Source organism: Sorex fumeus, unplaced genomic scaffold (assembly GCF_029834395.1).
Source record: "Sorex fumeus unplaced genomic scaffold, SorFum_2.1 ptg000140l, whole genome shotgun sequence".
NCBI classification, from domain to species: domain Eukaryota; kingdom Metazoa; phylum Chordata; class Mammalia; order Eulipotyphla; family Soricidae; genus Sorex; species Sorex fumeus.
This window is the reverse complement of record NW_026606197.1, coordinates 198854-225513: the sequence shown is the minus strand read 5'-3', so window position 1 is coordinate 225513 and position 26660 is coordinate 198854. Positions and strand designations below refer to the sequence as shown.

The window sequence follows — 26660 nt, the reverse complement described above, 5'->3', positions numbered from 1 at the left end:
GTCCGAGGACCTTGGGGGCGGGCTGTACCTGTTTGGAATTGGAGCCGTTCAGCTTTTTTGCCCAGAGCTGCGCCTCTGTGCCCATCTCATGCAGATCAGGTGTTGAAAACCAGCTTTCTAGGGGCTGGATCTAGCTGTGCATGCCCAAAGAGGGTCCCAGGCCCTTGGGGACGGGCTGTACCTGTTTGGAATTGGAGCCGTTCAGCTTTGTTGCACAGAGAGGCGCCTCTGTGCCTGTCCCACGAAGATCAGGGGTTGAAAACTGGCTTTCTAGAATCTGGATCTAGCTGTGCATGCCCAAAGAGGGTCCCAGGCCCTTTGGGGCGGGCTGTACCTATTTCGAATTGGAGCCGTTCAGCTTGGTTGCACAGAGAAGCACCTCTGTGCCCGTCCCACTAAGATCAGGGGTTGAAATCCGGCTTTCTATGGGCTGGATCTTGCTGTGCATGCCCAAAGAGGGTCCCAGGCCCTTGGGGGTGGGTTGTACCTGTTTGGAATTGGAGCCGTTGAGCTTTGTTGCCTAGAGCTGCGCCTCTGTGCCCATCCCAAGCAGATCAGTGTTTGAAAGCCGGCTTTCAAGGGGCTGGATCTTGCTGCGCATGCCCAAAGAGTGTCCCAGGCCCTTGGGGGAGGGCTTTTCCTGTTTGGAATAGGAGCCGTTCAGCTTTGTTGCCCAGAGCTGCGAATCTGTGCCCGTCCCATGCATTTCAGGGTTGAAAACCGGCTTTCTAGGGACTGGATCTAGCTGTGCATGCCAAGAGGTCCCAGGCCCTTGGGGGCGGGCTGTACCTATTTCGAATTGGAGCTGGTCACCTTTGTTGCGCAGAGCTGCGCTTCTTTGCCCGTCCCACGCAGATCAGGGGTTGAAATCCGGCTTTCTATGGGCTGGATCTTGCTGTGCATGCCCAAAGAGGGTCCCAGGCCCTTGGGGATGGGCTGTACCCGTTTGGAATTGGAGCCGTTCAGCTTTATTGCCCAGAACAGTGCCTCTGTGCACATACCATGCAGATCAGGGGTTGAAAGTCGGCTTTCTAGGGGATGGGTCTAGCTGTGTATGCCCAAAGAGGGTCCCAGGACCTTGGGGGCTGGCTGTACCTGTTTGGAATTGGAGCCGTTCAGCTTTGTTGCCCAGAAATGCGCCTCTGTGCCCATCCCATGCAGATCAGGGGTTGAAAACCTGCTTTCTAGGGGCTGGATCTAACTGCGCATGCCCAAAGAGGGTCCCAGGCCCTTGGAGGCTGGCTGTACCTGTTTGGAATTGGAGCCCTTCAGCTTTGTTGCACAGAGAAGCGCCTTTTTGCCCGTCACACGAAGATCAGGGGTTGAAAACCGGCTTCCTAATATCTGGATCTTGCTGCGCATGCCCAAAGAGGATCCCAGGAACTTGCGGGTGGGCTGTACCTGTTTGTAATTGGAGCCTTTCAGCTTTGTAGCACAGAGAAGCGCTTCTGCGCCCGTCCCACGAAGATCAGGGGTTGAAAACCGGCTTTCTAGGATCTGGATCGAGCTGTGCATGCCCAAAGAGGGTCCCAGGCCCTTGGGGGCGGGCTGTACCTGTTTGGAATTGGAGCCGTTCAGCTTTGTTGCCCAGAGCTGCGCCTCTGTGCCCGTCACACGCAAATCAGGGGTTAAAAACTGGATTACAAGGGACTGGATCTTGCTGTGCATGCCCAAAGAGGGTCCCAGGCCCTTGGGGGTGGGCTGTACCTGTTTGAAATTGGAGCCGTTCAGCTTTGTTGCCCAGAGCTGCGCCACTGTGCCCGTCACACGCAGATCAGGGGTTAAAAACTGGATTACTAGGGACTGGATCTAGCTGCGCATATCCAAAGAGGGTCCCAGGCCCGTGGGGGCGGGCTGTACCTATTTGGAATTGGAGCTTTTCAGCTTTGTTGCCCAGAGCGGCGCCTCTTTGCCCGTTCCACGCAGATCAGGGGTTGAAAACCGGCTTTTTACCGCCTGGTTCTAGCTGCGTATGACGAAAGAGGGTCCAAGGAACCTGGGGGCGTTCTGTACCAGTTTTGAATTGGAGCCTTTCAGCGTTGTTGCCCAGAACTGCGCCTCTGTGCACATCCCATGCAGATCAGGGGTTGAAAACCGGCTTTCTAGGGGCTCGTTCTAGCTGTGTATGACCAAAGAGGGTCCCAGGACCTTGGGGGCGGGCTGTACCTGTTTGGAATTCGAGCCGTTCAGCTTTGTTGTGCAGAGCTGCGCCTCTTTACCCATCCCACGCAGATCAGGGGTTGAAATCCGGCTTTCTATGGGCTGGATCTTGCTGTGCATGCCCAAAGAGGGTCCCAGGCCCTTGGAGGTGTGCTGTACCTGTTTATAATTGGAACCATTCAGCTTTGTTGCCCAGAGCTGCGATTCTATGCCCGTCACACGCAGATCAGTGGTTAAAAACTGGATTACTAGGGACTGGATCTAGCTGTGCAAGCCCAAAGAGGGTCCCAGGCCCTTGGGGGCAGGCTGTACCTATTTGGAATTGGAGCCCTTCAGCTTTGTTGTCCAGAGCTTCGCCTCTGTGCCCGTGCCACGCAGATCAGGGTTTGAAAACCGGCTTTCTAGGAGCTGGATCTTGCTGCGCATGCCCAAAGAGGGTCCCAGGACCTTGGGATGTGGTATACCTGTTTGGAATTGGACTCATTCAGCTTTGTTGCGCAGAGCTGCGCCTCTGCGCCCGTCACCCGCAGATCAGGGGTTTAAAACCGGCTTTCTAGGGGCTGGATCTAGCTGTGCATGCCCAAAGAGGGTCCCAGGCCTTTGGCGGCGGGCTGTACCTGTTTGGAATTTGAGCCTTTCAGCTTTTTTGCCCAGAGCTGCGCCTCTGTGCCCCTTCCACACAGATCTGGGGTTGAAAACCGGGTTTCTAGGGGCTGGTACTAGCTGTATATGCCCAAAGAGGGTCCCAGGACCTTGGGAGCGGGCTGTACCTGTTTGGAAATGGAGCCGTTCAGCTTTGGTGCGCAGAGCTGCGCCTCTTTGCCCGTCCCATGCAGATCCAGGGTTGAAATCCGGCTTTCTATGGGCTGAATCTTGCTGTGCATGCCCAAAGAGGGTCCCAGGCCCTTGGGGGTGGGCTGTACTTGTTTCAAATTGAAGCCGTTCAGCTTTCTTGCCCAGAGCTGCGCCTCTGTGCCCATCATACGCAGATCAGGGGATAAAAACTGGATTACTAGGGACTGTATCTAGCTGTGCATGCCCAAAGAGGGTCCCAGGCCTTTGGGGGCGGGCTGTACCTGTTTGGAATTAGAGCTTTTCAGCTTTGTTGCCCAGAGCTGCGACTCTGTGCCGGTTCCACGCACATCAGGGGTTGAAAACCGTCTTTCTATGGGCTGGTTCTAGCTGCGTATGCTGAAAGAGGGTCCAAGGAACTTTGGGGCGGGCTGTACCTGTTTTGAAATGGAGCCTTTCAGCTTTGCTGCCAAGAACTGTGCCTCTGTGACCATCCCATACAGATCAGGAGTTGAAAACCGGCTTTCTATGGGATGGTTCTTGCTGTGTAAGCCCAAAGAGGGTCCCTGGACCTTGGGGGCGGGTTGTACCTGTTTGGAAATGGAGCCATTCAGCCTTCTTGCCCAGAACTGCGCCTCTGTGCCCATCCCATGCAGATCAGGGCTTGAAAACCAGCTTTCTAGGGGCTGGATCTAGCTGCGCATGCCCAAAGAGGGTCCCAGACCCTTGGGGGCAGGCTGTACCTGTTTGGAATTGGAGCCGTTCAGCTTTTTTGCACAGAGAAGCACCTCTGTGCCCGTCCCACGAAGATCAGGGGTTGAAAACCGTCTTCCTAGGGGCTGGATCTAGCTGTGCATGCCCAAAGAGGGTCCCAGGCCCTTGGGGGCGGGCTGTACCTATTTCGTATTGGAGCCGGTCACCTTTATTGCACAGAGCTGCGCCTCTTTGCCCGTCCCACGCAGATCAGGGGTTGAAATCCGGCTTTCTATGGGCTGGATATTGCTGTGCATGCCCAAAGGGGACCCCAGGCCCTTGGGGATGGGCTGTACCCATTTGGAATTGGAGCCGTTCAGCTTTCTTGCCCAGAACAGCGCCTCTGTGCATATACCATGCAGATCAGTGGTTGAAAGCCGGCTTTCTAGGGGCTGGGTCTAGCTGTGTATGCCCAAAGAGGGTCCCAGGACCTTGGGGGCGTGCTCTACCTGTTTGGAATTGGAGCCGTTCAGCTTTGTTGCCCAGAAATGCGCCTCTGTGCCCATCCCATGCAGATCAGGGGTTGAAAACCGGCTTTCTAGGGGCTGGATCTAACTGCGCATGCCCAAAGAGGGTCCCAGGCCCTTAGGGGCTGGCTGTACCTGTTTAGAATTGGAGCCGTTCAGCTTTGTTGCACAGAGAAGCGCCTCTTTGCCCGTCCCACGAAGATCAGGGGTTGAAAACCGGCTTTCTAGGATCTGGATCTAGCTGTGCATGCCCAAAGAGGGTCCCAGGCCCTTGGGGGCGGGCTGTACCTGTTTGGAATTGGAGCCGTTCAGCTTTGTTGCCCAGAGCTGCGCCTCTGTGCCCGTCACACGCAGATCAGGGGTTAAAAACTGGATTACTAGGGGCTGGATCTAGCTGCGCATGCCCAAAGAGGGTCCCAGGCCCTTGGGGGTGGGCTGTACCTGTTCGGAATTGGAGCCGTTCAGCTTTGTTGCCCAGAGCTGCGCCTCTGTGCCCATCACACGCAGATCAGGGGTTAAAAACTGGATTACTAGGGACTGGATCTAGCTGTGCATGCCCAAAGAGGGTCCCAGGCCCTTGGGGGCGGGCTGTACCTATTTGGAATTGGAGCTTTTCAGCTTTGTTGCCCAGAGCGGCGCCTCTGTGCCAGTTCCACGAAGATCAGGGGTTGAAAACCGGCTTTCTATGGGCTGGTTCTAGCTGCGTATGACGAAAGAGGGTCCAAGGAACTTGGGGGCGGGCTGTACCAGTTTTGAATTGGAGCCTTTCAGCTTTGTTGCCCAGAAATGCGCCTCTGTGCACATCCCATGCAGATCAGGGGTTGAAAATCGGCTTTCTAGGGGCTGGTTCTAGCTGTGTATGGACAAAGAGGGTCCCAGGACCTTGGGGGCAGGCTGTACCTGTTTGGAATTCGAGCCGTTCAGCTTTGTTGTGCACAGCTGCGCCTCTTTACCCGTCCCACGCAGATCAGGGGTTGAAATCCGGCTTTCTATGGGCTGGATCTTGCTGTGCATGCCCAAAGAGGGTCCCAGGCCCTTGGGGGTGGGCTGTACCTGTTTGGAATTGGAACCATTCAGCTTTGTTGCCCAGAGCTGCGACTCTATGCCCGTCACACGCAGATCAGTGGTTAAAAACTGGATTACTAGGGACTGGATCTAGCTGTGCATGCCCAAAGAGGGTCCCAGGCACTTGGGGGCAGGCTGTACCTATATGGAATTGGAGCCATTCAGCTTTGTTGTCCAGAGCTTCGCCTCTGTGCCCGTGCCACGCAGATCAGCGTTTGAAAACCGGCTTTCTAGGAGCTGGATCTTGCTGCGCATGCCCAAAGAGGGTCCCAGGACCTTGGGATGTGGTATGCCTATTTGGAATTGGAGTCATTCAGCTTTGTTGCACAGAGCTGCGCCTCTGTGCCCGTCACACGCAGATCAGGTGTTTAAAACCGGCTTTATAGGGGCTGGATCTAGCTGTGCATGCCCAAAGAGGGTCCCAGGCCTTTGGGGGCGGGCTTTACCTGTTTGGAATTTGAGCCCTTCAGCTTTGTTGCCCAGAGCTGCGCGTCTGTGCCCCTTCCACACAGATCTGGGGTTGAAAACCGGCTTTCTAGGGGCCGGTTCTAGCTGTGCATGCCCAAAGAGGGTCCCAGGCACTTGGGGGCGGGCTGTACCTCTTTGGATTGGAGCCGTTTAGCTTTGTTGCGCAGAGCTGCGCCTCTATGCCCGTCCCACGCAGATCAGGGGTTGAAAACCGGCTTTCTAGGGGCCGGTTCTAGCTGTGCATGCCCAAAGAGGGTCCCAGGCACTTGGGGGCGGGCTGTACCTCTTTGGATTGGAGCCGTTTAGCTTTGTTGCCAAGAGCTGCGCCTCTGTGGCCGTCCCACGCAGGTCAGGGGTTGAATACCTGCTTTCCAGGGGCTGGATCTAGCTGTGAATGCTCAAATTGGGTCCCAGGCCCTTGGGGGCGGGCTGTACCTGTTTGAATTTGGAGCGGTTCAGCTTTGTTGCCCAGAGCTGCACATCTGTGCCCATCCCACGCAGATCAGGGGTTGAAAACCGGCTTTCTAGGCGCTGGATCTAGCTGTGAATGCCCAAAAAGGGTCCCAGGCACTTGGGGGTAGGCTGTACCTGTTTGGAATTGAAGCCATTCAGCGTTGTTGCCCAGAGCTGTGCCTCTGTGCCCGTCCCACACAGATCCGGGGTTAAAAACCGGCTTACTGGTGGCTGGATCAATCTGAGCATGCCAAAACAGGGTCCCAGGCCCTTGGGGGCGGGCTACACTTGTTTGAAATTGGAGCCCTTCAACTTTGTTGCCCAGAGCTCCGCCTCTGTGCCCGTCCCACGCATTTCACGGGTTTGAAACCTTCTTTCTAGGGGCTGGATCTAGCTGCACATGCCTAAAGAGGGTCCCAGGCCATTGGGGGCGGGCTGTTCCTGTTTGGAATTGGAGCCGTTCAACTTTGTTGCACAGGGAAGCGCCTCTTTGCCCGTCCCACGAAGATGAGGTGTTGAAAACCGGCTTGCTAGGATCTGGATCTTGCTGTGCATGCCCAAAGAGCGTCCCAGGCCCTTGGGGGCGGGCTGTACCTATTTCGAATTGGAGCCATTCACCTTTGTTGCGCAGAGCTGCGCCTCTTTACCCGTGCCACGCAGATCAGGGTTTGAAACCGGCTTTCTAGGAGCTGGATCTTGCTGCGCATGCCTAAAAAGGGTCCCAGGCCATTGTGGGCGGGCTGTTCATGTTTGGAATTGGAGCCGTTCAACTTTGTTGCACAGGGAAGCTCCTCTGTGCCCGTGCCACGCAGATCAGGGTTTAAAACCGGCTTTCTAGGAGCTGGATCTTGCTGCGCATGCCCAAAGAGGGTCCCAGGCCTATGGGGTGTGGTATACCTGTTTGGAATTGGAGTCATTCAGCTTAGTTGCGCAGAGCTGCTCCTCTGTGCCCGTCACACGCAGATCAGGGGTTTAAAACCGGCTTTCTAGGGGCTGGATCTAGCTGTGCATGCCCAAAGAGGGTCCCAGGCCTTTGGCGGCGGGCTGTACCTGTTTGGAATTTGAGCCTTTCAGCTTTTTTGCCCAGAGCTGCGCCTCTGTGCCCCTTCCACACAGATCTGGGGTTGAAAACCGGGTTTCTAGGGGCCGGTTCTAGCTGTGCATGCCCAAAGAGGGTCCCAGGCCTTTGGGGGCGGGCTGTACCTGTTTGGAGTTGGAGCTTTTCAGCTTTGATGCCCAGAGCGGTGCCTCTGTGCCCGTTCCACGCAGATCAGGGGTTGAAAACCGGCTTTCTACGGGCTGGTTCTAGCTGCGTATGCCTAATGAGGGTCCAAGGAACTTGTGGGCGGGCTGTACCTGTTTTGAATTGGAGCCTTTCAGCTTTGTTGCCCAGAACTGCGCATCTGTGCACATCCCATGCAGATCAGGGGTTGAAAACCGGCTTCCTAGGGGCTGGTTCTAGCTGGGTATGCCCAAAGAGGGTCCCAGGACCTTGGGAGCGGGCTGTACCTGTTTGGAAATGGAGCCGTTCAGCTTTGGTGCGCAGAGCTGCGCCTCTTTGCCCGTCCCATGCAGATCCGGGGTTGAAATCCGGCTTTCTATGGGCTGGATCTTGCTGTGCATGCCCAAAGAGGGTCCCAGGCCCTTGGGGGTGGGCTGTACTTGTTTGGAATTGAAGCCGTTCAGCTTTCTTGCCCAGAGCTGCGCCTCTGTGCCCATCATACGCAGATCAGGGGATAAAAACTGGATTACTAGGGACTGTATCTAGCTGTGCATGCCCAAAGAGGGTCCCAGGCCTTTGGGGGCGGGCTGTACCTGTTTGGAATTAGAGCTTTTCAGCTTTGTTGCCCAGAGCTGCGACTCTGTGCCGGTTCCACGCACATCAGGGGTTGAAAACCGTCTTTCTATGGGCTGGTTCTAGCTGCGTATGCTGAAAGAGGGTCCAAGGAACTTGGGGGCGGGCTGTACCTGTTTTGAAATGGAGCCTTTCAGCTTTGTTGCCAAGAACTGTGCCTCTGTGACCATCCCATACAGATCAGGAGTTGAAAACCGGCTTTCTAGGGGATGGTTCTAGCTGTGTAAGCCCAAAGAGGGTCCCTGGACCTTGGGGGCGGGCTGTACCTGTTTGGAAATGGAGCCATTCAGCCTTCTTGCCCAGAACTGCGCCTCTGTGCCCATCCCATGCAGATCAGGGGTTGAAAACCAGCTTTCTAGGGGCTGGATCTAGCTGCGCATGCCCAAAGAGGGTCCCAGACCCTTGGGGGCGGGCTGTACCTGTTTGGAATTGGAGCCGTTCACATTTGTTGCGTAGAGCTGCGCCTCTTTGCCCGTCCCACGCAGATCAGGGGTTGAAAACTGGATTAATAGGGACTGGAACTAGCTTTGCATGCCCAAAGAGGGTCCCAGGCCCTTGGGGGTGGGCTGTACCTGTTTGGAATTGGAGCCGTTCAGCTTTGTTGCCCAGAGCTGCGCCTCTGTCCCCGTCCAATGCAGATCAGGGGTTGAAAACCTGCTTTCTAGGTGCTGGATCTAGCTGTGAATGCCCAAACAGGGTCCTAGGACCTTGGGGGCGGGCTGTCCCTGTTTGGATTTGGAGCGGTTTAACTTTTTTGCCCAGAGCTGCACATCTGTGCCCATCCCACGCAGATCAGGGGTTGAAAACCAGCTTTCTAGGCGCTGGATCTAGCTGTGAATGCCCAAAGAGGGTCCCAGGCACTTGGGGGCAGGCTGTACCTGTTTGGAATTGAAGCCATTCAGCGTTGTTGCCCAGAGCTGTGACTCTGTGCCCGTCCCACACAGATCAGGGGTTAAAAACCGGCTTACTAGTGGCTGGATCTATCTGAGCATGCCAAAACAGCGTCCCAGGCCCTTGGGGGCGGGCTACACTTGTTTGGATTTGGAGCCGTTCAACATTGTTTCCCAGATCTGCGCCTCTGTGCCCGTCCCACGCATTACACGGGTTTGAAACCAGCTTTCTAGGGGCTGGATCTAGCTGCACATGCCTAAAGAGGGTCCCAGGCCATTGGGGGCGGGCTGTTCCTGTTTGGAATTGGAGCCGTTCACCTTTGTTGCACAGAGAAGCACCTCTTTGCCCTTCCCACGAAGATCAGGGGTTGAAAACCGGCTTTCTAGGATCTGGATCTTGCTGCGCATGCCCAAAGAGGGTCCCAGGAACTTGCGGGTGGGCTGTACCTGTTTGGAATTGGAGCCGTTCAGCTTTGTTGCACAGCGAAGCGCCTCTGTGCCCGTGCCACGAAGATCAGGGGTTGCAAACCGGCTTTCTAGGATCTGGATCTAGCTGTGCATGCCCAAAGAGGGTCCCAGGCCCTTGGGGGCGGGCTGTACCTGTTTGGAATTGGAGCCGTTCACCATTGTTGCGCAGAGCTGCGCCTCTTTGCCCGTCCCACCCAGATCAGGGGTTGAAATCCGGCTTTCTGTGGGCTGGATCTTGCTGTGCATGCCCAAAGAGGGTCCCAGCACTTGGTGGTGGGCTGTACCTGTTTGGAATTGAAGCCGTTCAGCTTTGTTGCCCAGAGCTGCGCCTCTGTGCCCTTCACACTCAGATCAGGGGTTAAAAACTGGATTACTAGGGACTGGATCTAGCTGTGCATGCCAAAAGAGGGTCCCAGGGCCTTGGGGGCAGGCTGTACCTATTTGGAATTGGAGCCGTTCAGCTTTGTTGCCAGAGCTTCGCCTCTGTGCCCGTGCCACGCAGATCAGGGTTTGAAAACCGGCTTTCTAAGAGCTGGATCTTGCTGCGCATGCTCAAAGAGGGTCCCAGGCCCTTGGGGTGTGGTATACCTGTTTGGAATTGGAGTCAATCAGCTTTGTTGCTCAGAGCTGCGCCTCTGTGCCCGTCACACGCAGATCAGGGGTTTAAAACCGGCTTTCTAGGGGCTGGATCTAGCTGTGCATGCCCAAAGAGGGTCCCAGGCCTTTGCGGGCGGGCTGTACCTGTTTGGAATTTGAGCTTTTCAGCATTGTTGCCCAGAGCTACGCCTCTGTGCCCCTTCCACACAGATCTGGGGTTAAAAACCGGCTTTCTAGGGGCCGGTTCTAGCTGTGCATGCCCAAAGAGGGTCCCAGGACTTTGGGGGCAGGCTGTAACTGTTTGGAATAGGAGCTTTTCAGCTTTGTTGCCCAGAGCAGCGCCTCTGTGCCCGTTCCATGCAGATCAGGGGTTGAAATCCGGCTTTCTACGGGCTGGTTCTAGCTGCGTATGCCAAAAGAGGGTCCAAGGAACTGGGGGGCGGGCTGTACCTGTTTTGAATTGGAGCCTTTCAGCTTTGTTGCCCAGAACTGTTCCTCTGTGCACATCCCATGCATATCAGGGGTTGAAAACCGGCTTTCTAGGGGCTGGTTGTAGCTGTGTATGCCCAAAGAGGGTCCCAGGACCTTGGGGGCGGGATGTACCAGTTTGGAATTGGAGCCGTTCAGCTTTGTTGCCCAGAACTGCGCCTCTGTGCCCATCCCATGCAGTTCAGGGGTTGAAAACCGGTTTTCTAGGGGCTGGATCTAGCTGCGCATGCCCAAACAGGGTCCCAGGCCCTTGGGGGCGGGCTGTACCTGTTTGGAATTGGAGCCGTTCACCTTTGTTGCGCAGAGCTGCGCCTCTTTGCCCGTCCCACGCAGATCAGGGGTTGAAAACTGGATTACTAGGGACTGGATCTAGCTTTGCATGCCCAAAGAGGGTCCCAGGCCCTTGGGGGTGGGCTGTACCTGTTTGGAATTGGAGCCATTCAGCTTTGTTGCCCAGAGCTGCGCCTCTGTGCCCGTCACACGCAGATCAGGGTTTAAAAACTGGATTACTAGGGACTGGATCTAGCTGTGCATGCCCAAAGAGGGTCCCAGGCCCTTGGGGGCGGGCTGTACCTATTTGGAATTGGAGCCGTTCAGCTTTGTTGTCCAGAGCTTCGCCTCTGTGCCCATGCCACTCAGATCAGGGTTTGAAAATCGGCTTTCTAGGACCTGGATCTTGCTGTGCATGCCCAAAGAGGGTACGAGGCCCTTGGGGTGTGGTATACCTGTTTGGAATTGGAGTCATTCAGCTTTGTTGCGCAGAGCTGTGCCTCTGTGCCCGGCACACGCAGATCAGGGGTTTAAAACCGGCTTTCTAGGGGCTGGTTCTAGATGTGTATGCCCAAAGAGGGTCCCAGGACCTTGGGGGCGGGCTGTACCTGTTTGGAATTGGAGCCGTTCAGCTTTGTTGCCCAGAGCTGCGATTCTGTGCCCGTCCAATGCAGATCAGGTGCTGAAAACCAGCTTTCTAGGGGCTGGATCTAGCTGCGCATGCCCAAAGAGGGTCCCAGGCCCTTGGGGTCGGGCTGTACCTATTTGGAATTGGAGCCGTTCAGTTTTGTTGCCCAGAGCTGCGCCTCTTTGCCCGTCCCAAGCAGATCAGGGGTTGAAAACCAGCTTTCTAGGGGCTGGATCTAGCTGCGCATGCCCAAAGAGGGTCCCAGGCCCTTGGGGACGGGCTGTACCTGTTTGGAATTGGAACCATTCAGCTTTGTTGCCCAGAGCTGCGACTCTATGCCCGTCACACGCAGATCAGGGGTTAAAAACTGGATTACTAGGGACTGGATCTAGCTGTGCATGCCCAAAGACGGTCCCAGGTCCTTGGGGGCAGGCTGTACCTATTTGGAATTGGAGCCGTTCAGCTTTGTTGTCCAGAGCTTCGCCTCTGTGCCCGTGCCACGCAGATAAGGGTTTGAAAACCGGCTTTCTAGGAGCTGGATCTTGCTATGCATGCCCAAAGAGGGTCCCAGGCCTTTGGGGGCGGGCTGTACCGGTTTGGAATTTGAGCCCTTCAGCTTTGTTGCCAGAGCTGCGCCTCTGTGCCCCTTCCACACAGATCTGGGGTTGAAAACCGGCTTTCTAGGGGCCGGTTCTAGCTGTGCATGCCCAAAGAGGGTCCCAGGCCGTTGCGGGCGGGCTGTACCTGTTTGGAATTGGAGCTTTTCAGCTTTGTTGCCCAGAGCTGCGTCTCTGTGCCCGTTCCACTCAGATCAGGGGTTGAAAACCGGCTTTCTACGGGCTGGTTCTAGCTGCATATGCCGAAAGAGGGTCCAAGGAACTTGGGGGCGGGCTGTACCTGTTTTGAATTGGAGCCTTTCAGCTTTGGTGCCCAGAACTGCACCTCTGTGCACATCCCATGCAGATCAGGGGTTGAAAACCGGCTTTCTCGGGGCTGGTTCTATCTGTGAATGCCCAAAGACGGTCCCAGGCACTTGGGGGCAGGCTGTACCTGTTTGGAATTGAAGCCATTCAGCGTTGTTGCCCATAGCTGTGTCTCTGTGCCCGTCCCACACAGATCAGGGGTTAAAAACCGGCTTACTAGTGGCTGGATCTATCTGAGCATGCCAAAACAGGGTCCCAGGCCCTTGGGGGCGGGCTATACTTGTTTGGAATTGGAGCCGTTCAACATTGTTTCCCAGAGCTGCGCCTCTTTGCTCGTCCCACGCATTTCACGGGTTTGAAACCAGCTTTCTAGGGGCTGGATCTAGCTGCACATGCCTAAAGAGGGTCCCAGGCCATTGGGGGCGGGCTGTTCCTGTTTGGAATTGGAGCCGTTCACCTTTGTTGCACAGAGAAGCGCCTCTTTGCCCTTCCCACGAAGATCAGGGGTTGAAAACCAGCTTTCAAGGATCTGGATCTTGCTACGCATGCCCAAAGAGGGTCCCAGGAACTTGCGGGTGGGCTGTACCTGTTTGGAATTGGAGCCGTTCAGCTTTGTTGCACAGAGAAGCGCCTCTGTGCCCGTCCCACGAAGATCAGGGGTTGCAAACCGGCTTTCTAGGATCTGGATCTAGCTGTGCATGCCCAAAGAGGGTCCCAGGCCCTTGGGGGCGGGCTGTACCTGTTTGGAATTGGAGCCGTTCACCATTGTTGCGCAGAGCTGCGCATCTTTGCCCATCCCACCCAGATCAGGGGTTGAAATCCGGCTTTCTATGGGCTGGATCTTGCTGTGCATGCCCAAAGAGGGTCCCAGGCCCTTGGGGGTGGGCTGTACCTGTTTGGAATTGAAGCCGTTCAGCTTTGTTGCCCAGAGATGCGCCTCTGTGCCCGACACACGCAGATCAGGCGTTAAAAACTGGATTACTAGGGACTGGATCTAGCTGTGCATGCCCAAAGAGGGTCCCAGGCCCTTGGGGGCAGGCTGTTCCTATTTGGAATTGGAGCCGTTCAGCTTTGTTGTCCAGAGCTTCGCCTCTGTGCCCGTGTCACGCAGATCAGGGTTTGAAAACCGGCTTTCTAGGAGCTGGATCTTGCTGCACATGCCCAAAGAGGGTCCCAGGCCCTTGGGGTGTGGTATACCTGTTTGGAATTGGAGTCATTCAGCTTTGTTGCGCAGAGCTGCGCCTCTGTTCCCGTTCCACGCAGATCAGGGGTTGAAAACCGGCTTTCTACGGGCTGGTTCTAGCTGCATATGCCGAAAGAGGGTCCAAGGAACTTGGGGGCGGGCTGTACCTGTTTTGAATTGGAGCCTTTCAGCTTTGGTGCCCAGAACTGCACCTCTGTGCACATCCCATGCAGATCAGGGGTTGAAAACCGGCTTTCTAGGGGCTGGTTCTAGCTGTGTATGCCCAAATAGGTCCCATGACCTTGGGGGCGGGCTGTACCTGTTTGGTATTGGAGCCGTTCACCTTTGTTGCCCAGAACTGCGCCTCTGTGCCCATCCCATGCAGATTAGGGGTTGAAAACCGGCTTTCTAGGGGCTGGATCTAGCTGCGCATGCCCAAAATGGGTCCCAGGCCCTTGGGGGCGGGCTGTACCTGTTTGGAATTGGAGCCGTTCAGCTTTGTTGCCCAGAGCTGCACCTCTGTGCCCGTCCAATGCAGATCAGGGGTTGAAAACCAGCTTTCTAGGGGCTGGATCTAGCTGCGCATGCCCAAAGAGGGTCCCAGGCCCTTGGGGTCGGGCTGTACCTATTTGGAATTGGAGCCGTTCAGCTTTGTTGCCCAGAGCTGTGCCTCTTTGCCCGTCCCAAGCAGATCAGGGGTTGAAAACCTGCTTTCTAGGGGCTGGATCTAGCTGCGCATGCCCAAAGAGGGTTCCAGGCCCTCGGGCGGGCTGTACCTGTTTGGAATTGGAGCCGTTCAGCTTTGTTGCCCAGAGCTGCGCTCAATAATATATTCATTTGATCTCAGTTTTATGTCACCACTAACATCTTAAGAAACAATGACAGTAATTTAATATGCATACACAGTACACTGGGCCACACAATCATTCACTTCCACAATTTCACTTTATAGATCAAATGTAGGAAGCAAACTTAAGATGAAAGGCAAAAGGAGAGAAAAATAAAGGAAAAAACTACTCACCAATTTCAAAGTTTTTTTATATAAAAAATTAGCAAGATAACACAGTTTTCTTTTGATAACTGTATCCTTGTTTCTCTGATTTAATTGTAGACAAAGGTACACAAGAGAAAGTTATTGACTCATCAGCTTCACTATTTTGCAAGTTCATAAAAATTCAGTAAAAAATAAAGATTTGGAAAGTAAGGACCAGAGAAACCGATCCAGGTTCAATTTGTGGCACCACACTCAGATTCTGAACTTCAGTAATGTCTCCAATTTCCTTTTTTTTTTCGTATGGGTGCTTCTATATGTCTCATCTTCTTATGAGTTTTGTTATTTTTATCTGATATTATTAAATTTTGTTTACAATACTAGAGAAGTGGAATTGTTTTATATGATATAAATCATTTACTATATTATTGATATATTAATTATTTCCAGGAAATAGCAGAGGTCATTTTATGATCAGATTAGTTACCAGTATATGGTCTCCAAGGAACAGTGACTTTAAACCTGGAACCCCCCCTCCAATACTGCAGGGTGGGAGTCCAGGGCACTCCCACTCTGCCAGGGTGGTCCATTGTATTCTTGTGCCCTTTTACTGAACCACGTGGTCTGGTGATTGGCAAGTATTCACTGGTTCAGCTTCCTGGATCTCCTGGAAACTACGTGGAAGAGCCCCAAAATTCTGGGGGAAAAATTAGTTTGCTGTAGTATCTATCTATTACCTGGTTTCCACAGAGTTATCAGTGATGATTTTGAGATTCAAAATAACTACATCGACCTCATCAAAATGTCAAAGACCGTTTTATCACTAGATGGACTTTTAGTCCATCTCATCCTTCCACCATATGTACTGGTATTTGAGTGTCAGGTATTTATCATTATTTGATACTGCATATACCCTCCTACTCTTTCTATAATACCACAGTTGAGTGACATCATCTAGTTTTTGTACATCTTCTCTTCAATTGCTTCACTTAAATGATATCCTGCAGACCCATACAAGTTGCGGCAAACTGTAAGGTTTTATATTTTCCTAGAGCTACATTATATTCCAATATACATATAAGACAAGAATTATTTAAGTCAATTTTTTATAGGTCATTTGGGTTGTTTCCATATCCAGGTATTTATACATCGAGCTGCAATGAACCTAAGTGTGTTCCTATCTTTTTAAATTTCCCCTTGTGCATTTTGGGGATAATTGTCAGAAAGCGGGCTCTTGGGTAAAACTGGAATTCCATTATTACTCTTCAAAAATCCCCATACTGTCTTCCATGAAGTCTAAATCAGAAGAGATTCCAACCAAAAATGAATGTGTATTCCTTTTTAAAGTCATATCCCACCAACACTTGTTTCTAGATTTTTGTTTATCTGCTTGCTTGGGGGCCACACATTGTGATATTGAGAGGTTACTTCTAGCTCTTAGCGCTCAGAAATCACTCCCAGCAGTGTTCAGGGATTCAGGGATATGGGATGCCAGGGATTGAACCTAGACTGGCTGGAATACAGGGTAAACACCCTACTTGCTGTACTATAGCTCTAGATACATGCTATTTTCACTGATAATGAACTCCTTTTTACAGATATAGATGATATATATAGAGAGAGAAATAGATATAGATAGATATGTTGATGATTAGACCGTTCTCTGATGCATGGTGTGCAAATATTGTGGTAGAGTTCATTTTTATTTTAGCCTGCTTCTTTTACTATTTGAAGATACTGCTTATGTCACATTATCCTGAGAAAATGTCTACCCTTTATGAATTCTTACATAAACACAAGATATTAATCTAGTTCCATTTATTATTTGTAGAGCTCTCTAGTTTTCCCAACATCATATCTAAAAGAGGAATTCCTCACTTTGTTCACCCAGTTCATTTGTTTGGGTGTGAAAGGCTGCATTCCAGTGATTCACGGTCCTGATTTCTATGAGTCTACAAGATAATTTAAAGTTAAAAAATGAAATACCTTCACCTTAATCTCTCTCAGAATTCTGTTGACTATTTGGAAAAGTTTATAATTCTATAAATATTTTAGTGGCATTCTATTCAAGTCCTTGAAAAATTCCATCAGCACAGATTTTACTGAATCTGTTATAATACATTGAAAAAGATAATTATCATGATGTTAATCATGTTAGTCAAGGGGAAAGGAGTATTCTCCTGTTTCCTGCCTGATGTCAGCAGAAAATGTGGTTTTCAACATGAAGATGTTTATCTACAGGTTAGCTCAAGTAAACTATGCTAGGGACATGGTACCACCAGCAGGTCAATCCGTGCCTGTGAGGCGAGTGCATCAGAAGCCTGATGGTGCCTTCAGACTTCCAGATACCCCAAAATTGCTGCTGTGTCTTTGGCCAGACTCCAAAAACTTGGATCAAAGTTTACTAAGAAGCAAACGGCCAAAAGTTAGGTATGTGGGAGACACACCCACAAAACACCTCTAGCTCAGCTATATAAATGGAGACATGGCCTCTCTGGTTCCTGATCAAACTGCTTAATGGCCATGATCCCAGAGACTCAGAAACTAATCTCAAAATCCAGCGGCTTTTGGCAGAAATGCATTCAGTCCTTGCAGTAGGTTACTGGCACTGGGCCAACCCAGGTGGGAATAGGTTTCATGCCTTAGCCTGTTCCCCCTGGCGGCCCAATGGCCGCCATCATACAGAGGCCACTCACAGTCAGGTTTGGGCCTGCTCTGACGAGATATGTAGGACCTCACGGGAAGGGGATGGAACTGGCCCTTTCCTCCCGACCTCAATGAGATCCTGAGTCACCACCCTTGAACAGCCTTTCTGGCTCCTGATAAAGGTGCTTAATGACCACGATCCCAGAGACTCAGAAACAAATCTCCAACCTCAGTGGCTTTTAGCAGAAATGCATCCAGACTGTGCAGTAGGTTACTGTCGCCTGGTTACACCAGGGGGAAAAGGGTGTTGTCTGACCACCTGCTCCCCCTTGGTGGTTTGGTGGCTGCCATCCACCAGAGGCCATTGGAGAGTCAGGTTTGAGCCCACAGTGACAGACACGAGGAGCCTCATGGGATGGGGATGAAGCCAGTCCTTCCCCCCACACTCTAATGAGACCCTGAATCGCCACCCACGAACAGCCTCTCTGGCTCCTGATCAAGCTGCTTAACAGTTGTCATTCAAGAGACTCAGTAACAAATCTTGAGACCCAGCGGCTTTTGGCAAATATGTGTCTGGACCCTGCAGTTTGTTACTGTCGCCGTGCCACCCCAGGAGAAAAAAGGTGCTGTTCCTTCGTCTGCTACCCCTTGGACGCTTGGTGGCTGCCATCCTCCAAAGGCCATTGACAGTCAGTTTTGGGCCTGCAGTGACAAGACACGTGGGGCCTCACGTGATGGAGATGGAGCTGCCCTTTACTACCCGTCCCAATGACACCCTGTGTCGCCACCCACAAATGGTCTTTCTGGCTCCTGATCAAGCTGCTTAACAGCAATGATCCTAGAGACTCAGAAACAAATCTTGAAACCCAGCTGCCTTTGGCAGAAAGGTGTCAGATGCCTGAAGTGAGTCACCAGCATTGGGTCAGCCCAGGTGGAAATGTGTTTTGTGACTTGGCCTATTTCCCCTGATGGCCCAGTGGCCGCCACACTCCAGAGGCCACTGGACAGTATGGGCCCTCAGTGACAAGAAACATAGGGTCTCACGGTATGGGTATGGAGCCGGTCCTTTCTTCCCCACCCTGAGACCCCATATTGCCGCACACAAACAGCCTCTATGGCTCCTGATCAAGCTGCTTAATGGCCATGCTCCCGAAGACTCAGAAACAAATCTCAAATCCCAGCAGCTTTTGGCAGAAAAGCGGCTGGACCGCGTAGTAGGTTACTGTCGCTGGGCCACCCCAGGGGGGAAAGGGTATTGTCCCTCCCCCTGCTCTCACTTGGTGGTTCAGCGGCCATCATCCTCCAGAGGCCACAGGAGAGTCAGGTTTGGGACTGCAGTGACGAGACACATGGGACCTCATGGGAAGGAGACTGAGCCAACCTTTTCCTCCCCGTCCCAACAAGACCCCAAGTCGTCTCCCATGAACAACCTTTCTGGCTCCTTATCAAGCCGCTTAATGGCCATGGTCCCAGAGACCCAGCAGCAAATCTCGGAACCCAGCAGGTTTTGGTAGAAAACCCTCCAGATTTAAGTGTTAAAACTTTGGAATTTCAAAATTACGCGGCCACTACTGCACCCATGCTATATCATATGATATTCATAATCAGCAATAGAAAACAAATTGTCTACTATTGCCTTTTCAGCAGATCTAAGTGTTGGGATAAAATCCCAAACAATTATGGTGGGCCTGGTGTCAAAATATTGAATGTGATCAAAGTAGAGAGAGAGTAATGTAGAAATCATCTGCCCCACAGGTAGGGGGAAGGTGTGGGATGGCGGTATACTGGGGCTGTTGTGGGTGGAGATTGTGCACTTGTGAAGGTACAGGTGTTTCATTGTATGACCCAAGACTTAGACCCAAAAACTTTGTAACTCCTCTCACAGTGATCCAATAAATAAAATTATAAAAAATTTTCAAAAAGTAAGGTGGAGGTCATGCCCAATTCAATCATCTAATCAGTGGCTAAATATATAGCAGTACTCCTACATAAAAAAGTAAACTATGCTACTCATTCATTACTTAGATACCTTTTTAGTTATGTTTTGTTTCATAAGTTTTCTGAACACTAAATGGTAATAGAAAAAAAGGAGGAAATAAAGAGGTATATAAAGGTCAGCTTGACCAAATTTGAAAAATGTCTCCCCTGCTCATGGAAAAATATACATCCCAAAATGAATCACATACAGAATCCTGTAAGATCCCACTGAAAAAGGACACCTTGGAGCTCAAACGGTTTTACTTTAGCAGGGAACACCATAGGAATAATCATTTCTATGACTGAATAAAAATTCAAAGAGCAGAAGCTTTCCCTCTGAAGCAGAGACTTATCTGGAGCAGTGACCAACATCCTGGAATAACTCCGAGGTGTGAAGATATACGGAACATTACCCAGACAACATCAGACAGCTTGTTCAAAACTAATCTGACACCCAAATCTACAATTTTATTCTTAAAATTCTGGAATGCTAGACAAAAGGCCTTCCAGGACAAAAATATCTGTGTACTTGAATCAGGGGCAAGCTTCAAATAGGTAGCCTCAGAAAAATTTGTTCACTGTGATCCAGTCAAGACAGAGGTTATGTTCTGTGTCTGTGACGTTTTGAATTTCTTAAGAATCCCTTCCCCCGCAGGTTCGAATTCCTCCTGGCAGAGGACCCATCCATTGTTGCACTGAACAATAGAAAACGTCAATTCAGGTCTCAGGATGCTGCCAAATTTAAAAACACCTTGATGATAACTATCATTCATTGTTACCTGGCAATTTTGCAGGTCCTGTAAACACAGCAATAAGTTTGGGTTCCACAATACCTTGCACAGGCACCATGTTGGGTGCGTGATTTTTTAACAAGAAAGAGTTATCATTCAGACGTTTTCTCTGTCACTGATACACCTCAAACTAGACCAGAACGTGGTCTACAAATTCCCCTTCCTTCCTACAGTTGATCTATAAAATGAAATTGTGGTAGTGAATGTTCATGTGGCCCAGTGCACTCTATATGCTTACTAAATTTCTTCCACTGTTGTTTTCTTACATTCTATTGAAAATAGAATAAATTAAAAAAATTTTAAATTATTAAACAAAGCATTTTAATATTTAATCATCTAATATTTGTTAATTATTTTGAAAATATATTAAAATTATTTCAATTTAGTTAAAAGTAATTAGCTGCAAATTAGAAAGCACAGCTAAAAGACCGATCAACACCAACCGACCATTTTACCATTTCTTTTCTTTTTATTCAAAGAAATTCCATGTATAGTTGTTTTTTTTTTAATTCTCATTACAAATTACGTATGATTTTAATAATTCAATTCCCATTTCCCTAAAACAAAAAAATTTAAATTAGCATTCTTCAAAGTGATATTTTCATATACTTATCAATCATTATACTGTTTTTCATAATTCAGATTCAGAAATGCACAATTCATATTTAAAACAAAATAGAAGGGGTATGGTGTCACCAGCAGGTCAATCTGTACCTGTGAAGCGAGTGCATCAGAAGCCTGATGGTGACTTCAGACTTCCAAACACCCCAAAATTGCGGCTGTCCCTTTGGCCAGACCCCCCAAAACTGCGGCAAATTTACCAAGAAAGTAAATGGCCTAAAGGTAGGCATGTGGGAGACACACCCACCAACCACTACTGGCTCAGCTATATAATTGGAGGCATGGCCTCTCTGGCTCCTAAATGAACTGCTTAATGACCATGATCCCAAAGACTCAGAAACAAAACTCGAAACCCAACAGCTTCTGGCAGAAATGCGTCCAATTCTGACAGTAGGTTACAGGCGCTGGGCCACCTAAGGTGGGAAAAGGTTTTGTGCCTTGGCGTGTTCCCCCTGGTGGCCCAGTGGCCACCATCCTCCAGAAGCCACTAGACAGTAAGGTTTGGCCCCGCAGTGATGAGACACGTGGGGCCTCACAGGATGGGGGTGGAGCCGTCCCTTTCCTCCCCGTCCCAACTAGACCCTGAGTCGCTGGCCACGAATGGCCTCTATGGCTCCTGATCAAACTGCTTAACCGCCATCATCCCAGATACTCAGAAACAAATCTAGAAACCCAGCGGCTTTTGGCAGAAATTCGTCCGGATCCCACAGAAGAATAATGTCGTCGAGCCACCCCAGGAAAAAGGGTGCTGTCCCTCTGCCTGCTCCCCCTTGGCAGCTCAGTGGCCGCCATCTTCCTGAGGCCATTGAAGAATCAGGTTTGGGCCTGCAGTGACGAGACATGGTGGGCCTCACGGGATGGGTGTGGAGCCAGCCATTTCTCTCTCACTACAATGAGACCCTGAGTAACCACCCACTAATGGCCTCTCTGGCTCCTAATCAAGCTGCTTAAATGGCCATGATCCGAGAGACTCAGAAACAAATCTGAAACCCAGCAGCTTTTGGCAGAAATGTGTCCGGACCATGCAGTCAGCTACTATCGCCGGGACACCCCGTGGGGGGAAGGGTGCTATCCCTCCACCTGCTCCCCCCTTGGTGGTTCAGTGGCAAAATTCTGCCAGAGGCCATTGGAGAGTCAGGTTTGGGTGACAAGAGATGTGGGGCCTCACTGGATGGGAGTGGAGACGGCCCTTTCCTCCCGGTCTCAATGGGACCCCGAGTAGCTGCCCACGAATGGCCTTTCTCACTCCTGATCAAACTGATTAACGGCCAGGATCCAAGAGACTCAGGAAGAAATCTTGGAACCCACCAGGTTTTGGCAGAAATCCCTCCAGATTTACTTGTTAAAATTTTGGAATTTCAAAACCGTGCAGCCACTAATGCAGTCACGTGACATCATATGTTATTCATAACCAGCAATAGAAAACAAATTGTCTACTGTTGCCCTTTCAGCAGATCTAGCGTTGGGATAAAATCCCAAATAATAATGGTGGATCTGGTGTTAAAATATTGAATGCAATCAAAGTATAGAGAAAGTAATGTGGAAATCATCTGCCTCACAGGTAGGGGGAGGGCATGGGATAGGAGTATATTGGGGTTTTTGGATGTGAAGAATGGGTACTGGTGAAGGTACAGGTGTTTCATTGTATGACCGCAACTTAAACCTGAAAGCTTTGTTAACTACTCTCATGATGATTCAATAAATAAAATTATAAAAACTGGGAAAAAAGAGAAAAAAGTAAGGTTGATTTCATGCTCAATTCAATCAGTAATTAGTGGCTGAATAAGTAGCAGTATTCCTACATAAATAAATAAATAAAATAGAATTTGCCTAATTTTCTACTTTTTGTAGTCTAAAATGAAGGCATTCAAAATTTCAGAACATGGCATGTCTTGATCACGTAAATAGTTCAGTAATAAGAGAATTAAAATAACTGAAATGTGCAGCGTAACTTAACACATAATTCAGGCACTAAAACTAAATTAAGTATTTAATATAATTTTAAGCTTCCTTCACCAGTCTCATTTCAAATTCTACAGCTCATACTTATTTTTATTTCAACATACTACCTTCCTAGCTGTTTTTTTTTCTGGAGAAATGTGACATCATGGCTTACAAAGTTGTTCATAATACACTTGTTCCAAGAATTCAATGTTCCACCAACACCAATCCCACCACCAGATGTTACCATCATTCCACCACTATCCCCAGGTTTCCACCCACACTCCAAAACCCGCCCCTTCCTTAATGGCACAAAATAATTTACTTTACAGTGCATGTTAAAACAAAATGGTAAACGGAATTATCAAAAAATCTTTCAAGTAAAATTTGTGAAAATCTTTGTGTCTATAATGGTGTTATTAAAGTCATTATCTGAAGGATTTACTGAGCTGTTACTGTATACTGTAGTTAGCTGAGCCTTCTGAATTACTGTTTATATTTCAGAGCTTAGTTGGCTTCTATGATACTTTTCTATCCCACTTGGTGTGCTCCAACTGGGATGTCAGGTGTCATGCAGCTCCAGGGACTGCAGAACTGGTTACTCTCTTTGATTCGTTCCAAGATTCGCAGTGAAACTGTAGGACTAGGCTATTTTTATGTGACACAGCATGCAGGATCCAGGTGTGGCTGCCGGGGCTTTTGAAAATTAACTGGGGTTAGAGGGAGGTTGACAACTTCAAAGACTATCTAGAGTCATGCTAAGCCAGTGTACCTGGGAGTTTTATCAGCTTGACATCTCCTGCAAGGTTAGTCTTCTTCTAGTTTTTTAAGAACAAGAAAATACCTGAGATTTATTTCGTATGCGGTATCTTAAAAATAGAACATTTCCTCACTACTATCAGCAGTGAGGAGTAGGATACAAACTAACACAGAGCTGAGTTGCACTGTCTCTGGCTCAACGCAGTTTTAAAATGTTAAAACATTATTTCCATTCAGGAGAGATAAAATGTAATATAAGTAAAGGCTTTATCACCTTAGGAGTTAGGATATAGTAAAGAATGGGTTATAAAGTTCATCTACCAAATAACATAATGTAGTTATATAAGAATATAGTAAAAAATAATAAAGATACAGCAGAGAATTGGTTATAAACTTCATGTACCAATTATTCAATGCATCCGTACCAAGTGGAAAATAATGCAGACAACTAAATGCAGAAGTTCTATCCAGGTAAAAGAAACATTTTCTATTTATCAAAAACTTTTTCTGGGGCTGGTACGATAGTACAGTGGGCAGGGCATTTGCCTTGCACGCGGCTGACCCAGGTCTGATTCCCAGCATCACATATGGTCCCCTGAGCACCAACAGAAGTAATTCCTGAGTGTAGAGCCAGGAGTAAATCCTGAGTATTCCTAAGTATGACCCAAAAAAACAAAAAAATAAGTAAATAAATAAAATTAAAAAAAAACTTTTTCTATTTCTGACCTATCAAAAAGAGAACAAAGATGAAGTATTGGGAGAGAGAGCTGGTTGGTGGATGTCCTCTCCCTTCGAGAGAGGGTACCCTGACTTCCCGTAATACTTGACTTGGTGGAGCAGCAGCAGAAAAGAAGACTTTTTAAAAACGAGCTGTGATAAAATCAATCACAATAAAGTTGAGTCGCTGCGAACCACATTTACTGAGCAACAGTGATCCAATCGAGATACTAGTGCCCTGCCCCTCCCCAATCCAAGTTAGGCAGAAGTACATGTGGTATTCAGAGCCAGCAGCCACTGGCCACTTGTTTATCTCCCCTTCCATATTCTGTAAGACCCAGAACTTCATCATCTCTGGGTCCTAGACTGAACTCTCATCCCGGCAGCCTGGCTACCCTCACACATTAGGTCAAAAGCCCAATATAATAGGCCCAACTCCAAACAACACCCTCACTCCCCCCGGCACATTCATAAAAATGGAGGTAAGCATAAGAAACAATACAATCCCAATATAAAAATAACAGTTCAGGCCAAAGAACACGTTCACTGAATCAGTACAAGAGGTGCCACACAAGGTATACAAGAGCACCAAGGAGAAAAGTACATCCTTGAAAGGAAAAGGAGAGAACACTATCCACTAAGCACTCCCAGAGTACTCCTTGAGAGTGAGGAGGGAGAGGGGATAACTGGTAGTGTACTGGAAGGTACCATCTGCAATCCTCCACAGGGACCATGGGAAAACAGCACAGAATTACCCTTCCCCCAACCACATGAGAATTGAAGATCAGCACCCTGAAGCCTAAACAAGGAATGCCAAGATGCATGAGCTGTCTAATAAAGAACTGAGAGATGAAAAAGTGAGGGTGTTCAATGAGCTCAAAGAAACAGTGGAATTCAATAAAATACAGGAGGATATGAGAGAAACCGTACAAGAGACAGCTAGCATGATACAGGAGGAAATGGGAGCAGAAATAAGAAAACTACAAACGTAAGTGTCATTCATAAAATAGTAGATGAAATAATAAAAAAAAACAGTGAGTGTCCTCAACAATGTCGGTCATCCTCAGCATCACTCAAGCATCAGTAATGGTAATGATGGTAATGAGCCAGTACATTATTTCTGTGCCAGTATCTAACACCTGAGTGGGCCACATGCAAGCCAAGGCCACTACCCATTGTACTATTTTGGCAACTCCCAATTTTTTTTTGTTTGTTTTTGGTTTTTTGGATCACACCCAACGACCCACAGGAGTTACTCCTGGTTTGTGCACTCAGGAATCACTCCGGGTGCTCGGGGTACCACGTGAGATGCTGTGAATGGAACCTGGGTCTGCGGTGCAAGGCAAATGCCCTGCCCTCTGTGCTATTTCTCCAGCCCCACTCCTGATTTGTTTTGAATAGACTGTACTGACTACAAACGCTTGGCGTAAAACTACGAATGTGACATTCTGAAATCACGATTCATTCAGAAGAGTGAAAAGGTGAAAAAAATTAAAATAAAAGTAAGAAGATGAACTAAAAGTAGCTCAAGGTCTTAAGTATTTGGGAGTGAAGCAACTGATCATTAAAATAAAACATATTAACAATATTGTAACAATTTTAGCAAAACCACATTCAAAATCAAAAGAGTAAGACTCGAGTTTTGAACGAAAAAATTGATCGCTTCATTAAAATGCTCAACAGAAGAAACTTTAGTTTTTTGTACACTATTTACGCAAAACAGACCACAGAAGCATTAACAGCAAACCTACACAAGCAAAATCAAAAAGGTCCAAATAACCCCACAGAAAGGAAAAAAACCAAAACGCTCATCTCTGAAACTTAATGATAAGAGCATTAAAAATTGCCTGCCTAAGACCGTATTTGAAAGGAGCACATTAAGCAACAATGAAGATTTCCTGGGCCCTGCGGGGAGCGCAAACCCACCGAAAGGAGTGTGGTTGAGGGAATCGGGAACCTGCGGAGCCGACGAATTAGGCTTGGCTTGGCCGAGAACAGGGCAGGTCACGCAGCCCGCCCTGCCCCTGCCCCTGCCCGGGCGTGCCTACCTGCTCCACCTGGTGCCTCAGCTGGAGCTGCGAATGCCCTGAGCGAAATTCCTAGAGCTTGCGTCCCGGGCCGCGTGCGGACTGGGGTGGGGGGTGAAGAGAGGGTGCTGCGACCCAGGCGCCCCAGCCACTGGGCGCCACCCAGCCGGGCCCGCCCCGGCCCGCGGAGCCCTGGCCCAAAGGCCGACCCAGTGACCAGCAGCCCGCAGGAGCCTCAAGGCCGCTCCACCCCGGAGCCCCCGAAGCCTGCCTGCCGCCCCTCGCTGCTCCTGCACTCCGCCCCCACGGCGATCCCCTGACGCCGTTTCTGACTGCTTCCCCGGGCCCAGGAGCGACCTCCATCCTCGCACACTCCATCCTCGCACATCCCTGAACGGCCAAGCTCTGCGGTGGACCTGCTGACGCTTCCAACATCAGGTGCCGCAACAGCACCTCCCGCGAGGAATACAGACCGCACGCGCGGTCCTCGGCGCATGCGCCCGCACACGCACGTCTCTCACCGTCCACCCACACACGCACACACACTTACACGCAGTCCCGTCAGCCCCTCCGCAGACTGCTCACGCACTGCGGAGACTGTTCACGTGAGCGTTTCTTGGTGGGTCCGAACGCACGCATGCAGGCCGACTCTTTTCCTGCGTGCTAGTGTTTCCAAAAGTCTTATTTATTTTTACTGTTTAAATTTTGATTTAGATAGTGTGGTTTACA

At 49.9% G+C, this 26660-nt stretch overlaps 1 protein-coding gene across 2 annotated transcripts in view; it reads right to left on the bottom strand.

Moving 5' to 3' along the window:
• Positions 1 to 26297, bottom strand: part of LOC130015904 (testis-specific Y-encoded protein 3-like) — a 148673-nt gene extending 122376 nt beyond the window's left edge. For both annotated transcript variants that reach the window (XM_056106646.1, XM_056106647.1), the window contains exon 1: positions 26289 to 26297. In XM_056106646.1, the coding sequence (XP_055962621.1) occupies positions 26289 to 26294 (6 nt within the window). In that variant the 5' untranslated portion in view covers positions 26295 to 26297. The remainder of the gene's footprint in view (positions 1 to 26288) is intronic.
• Positions 26298 to 26660: the final 363 nt, after the last annotated feature.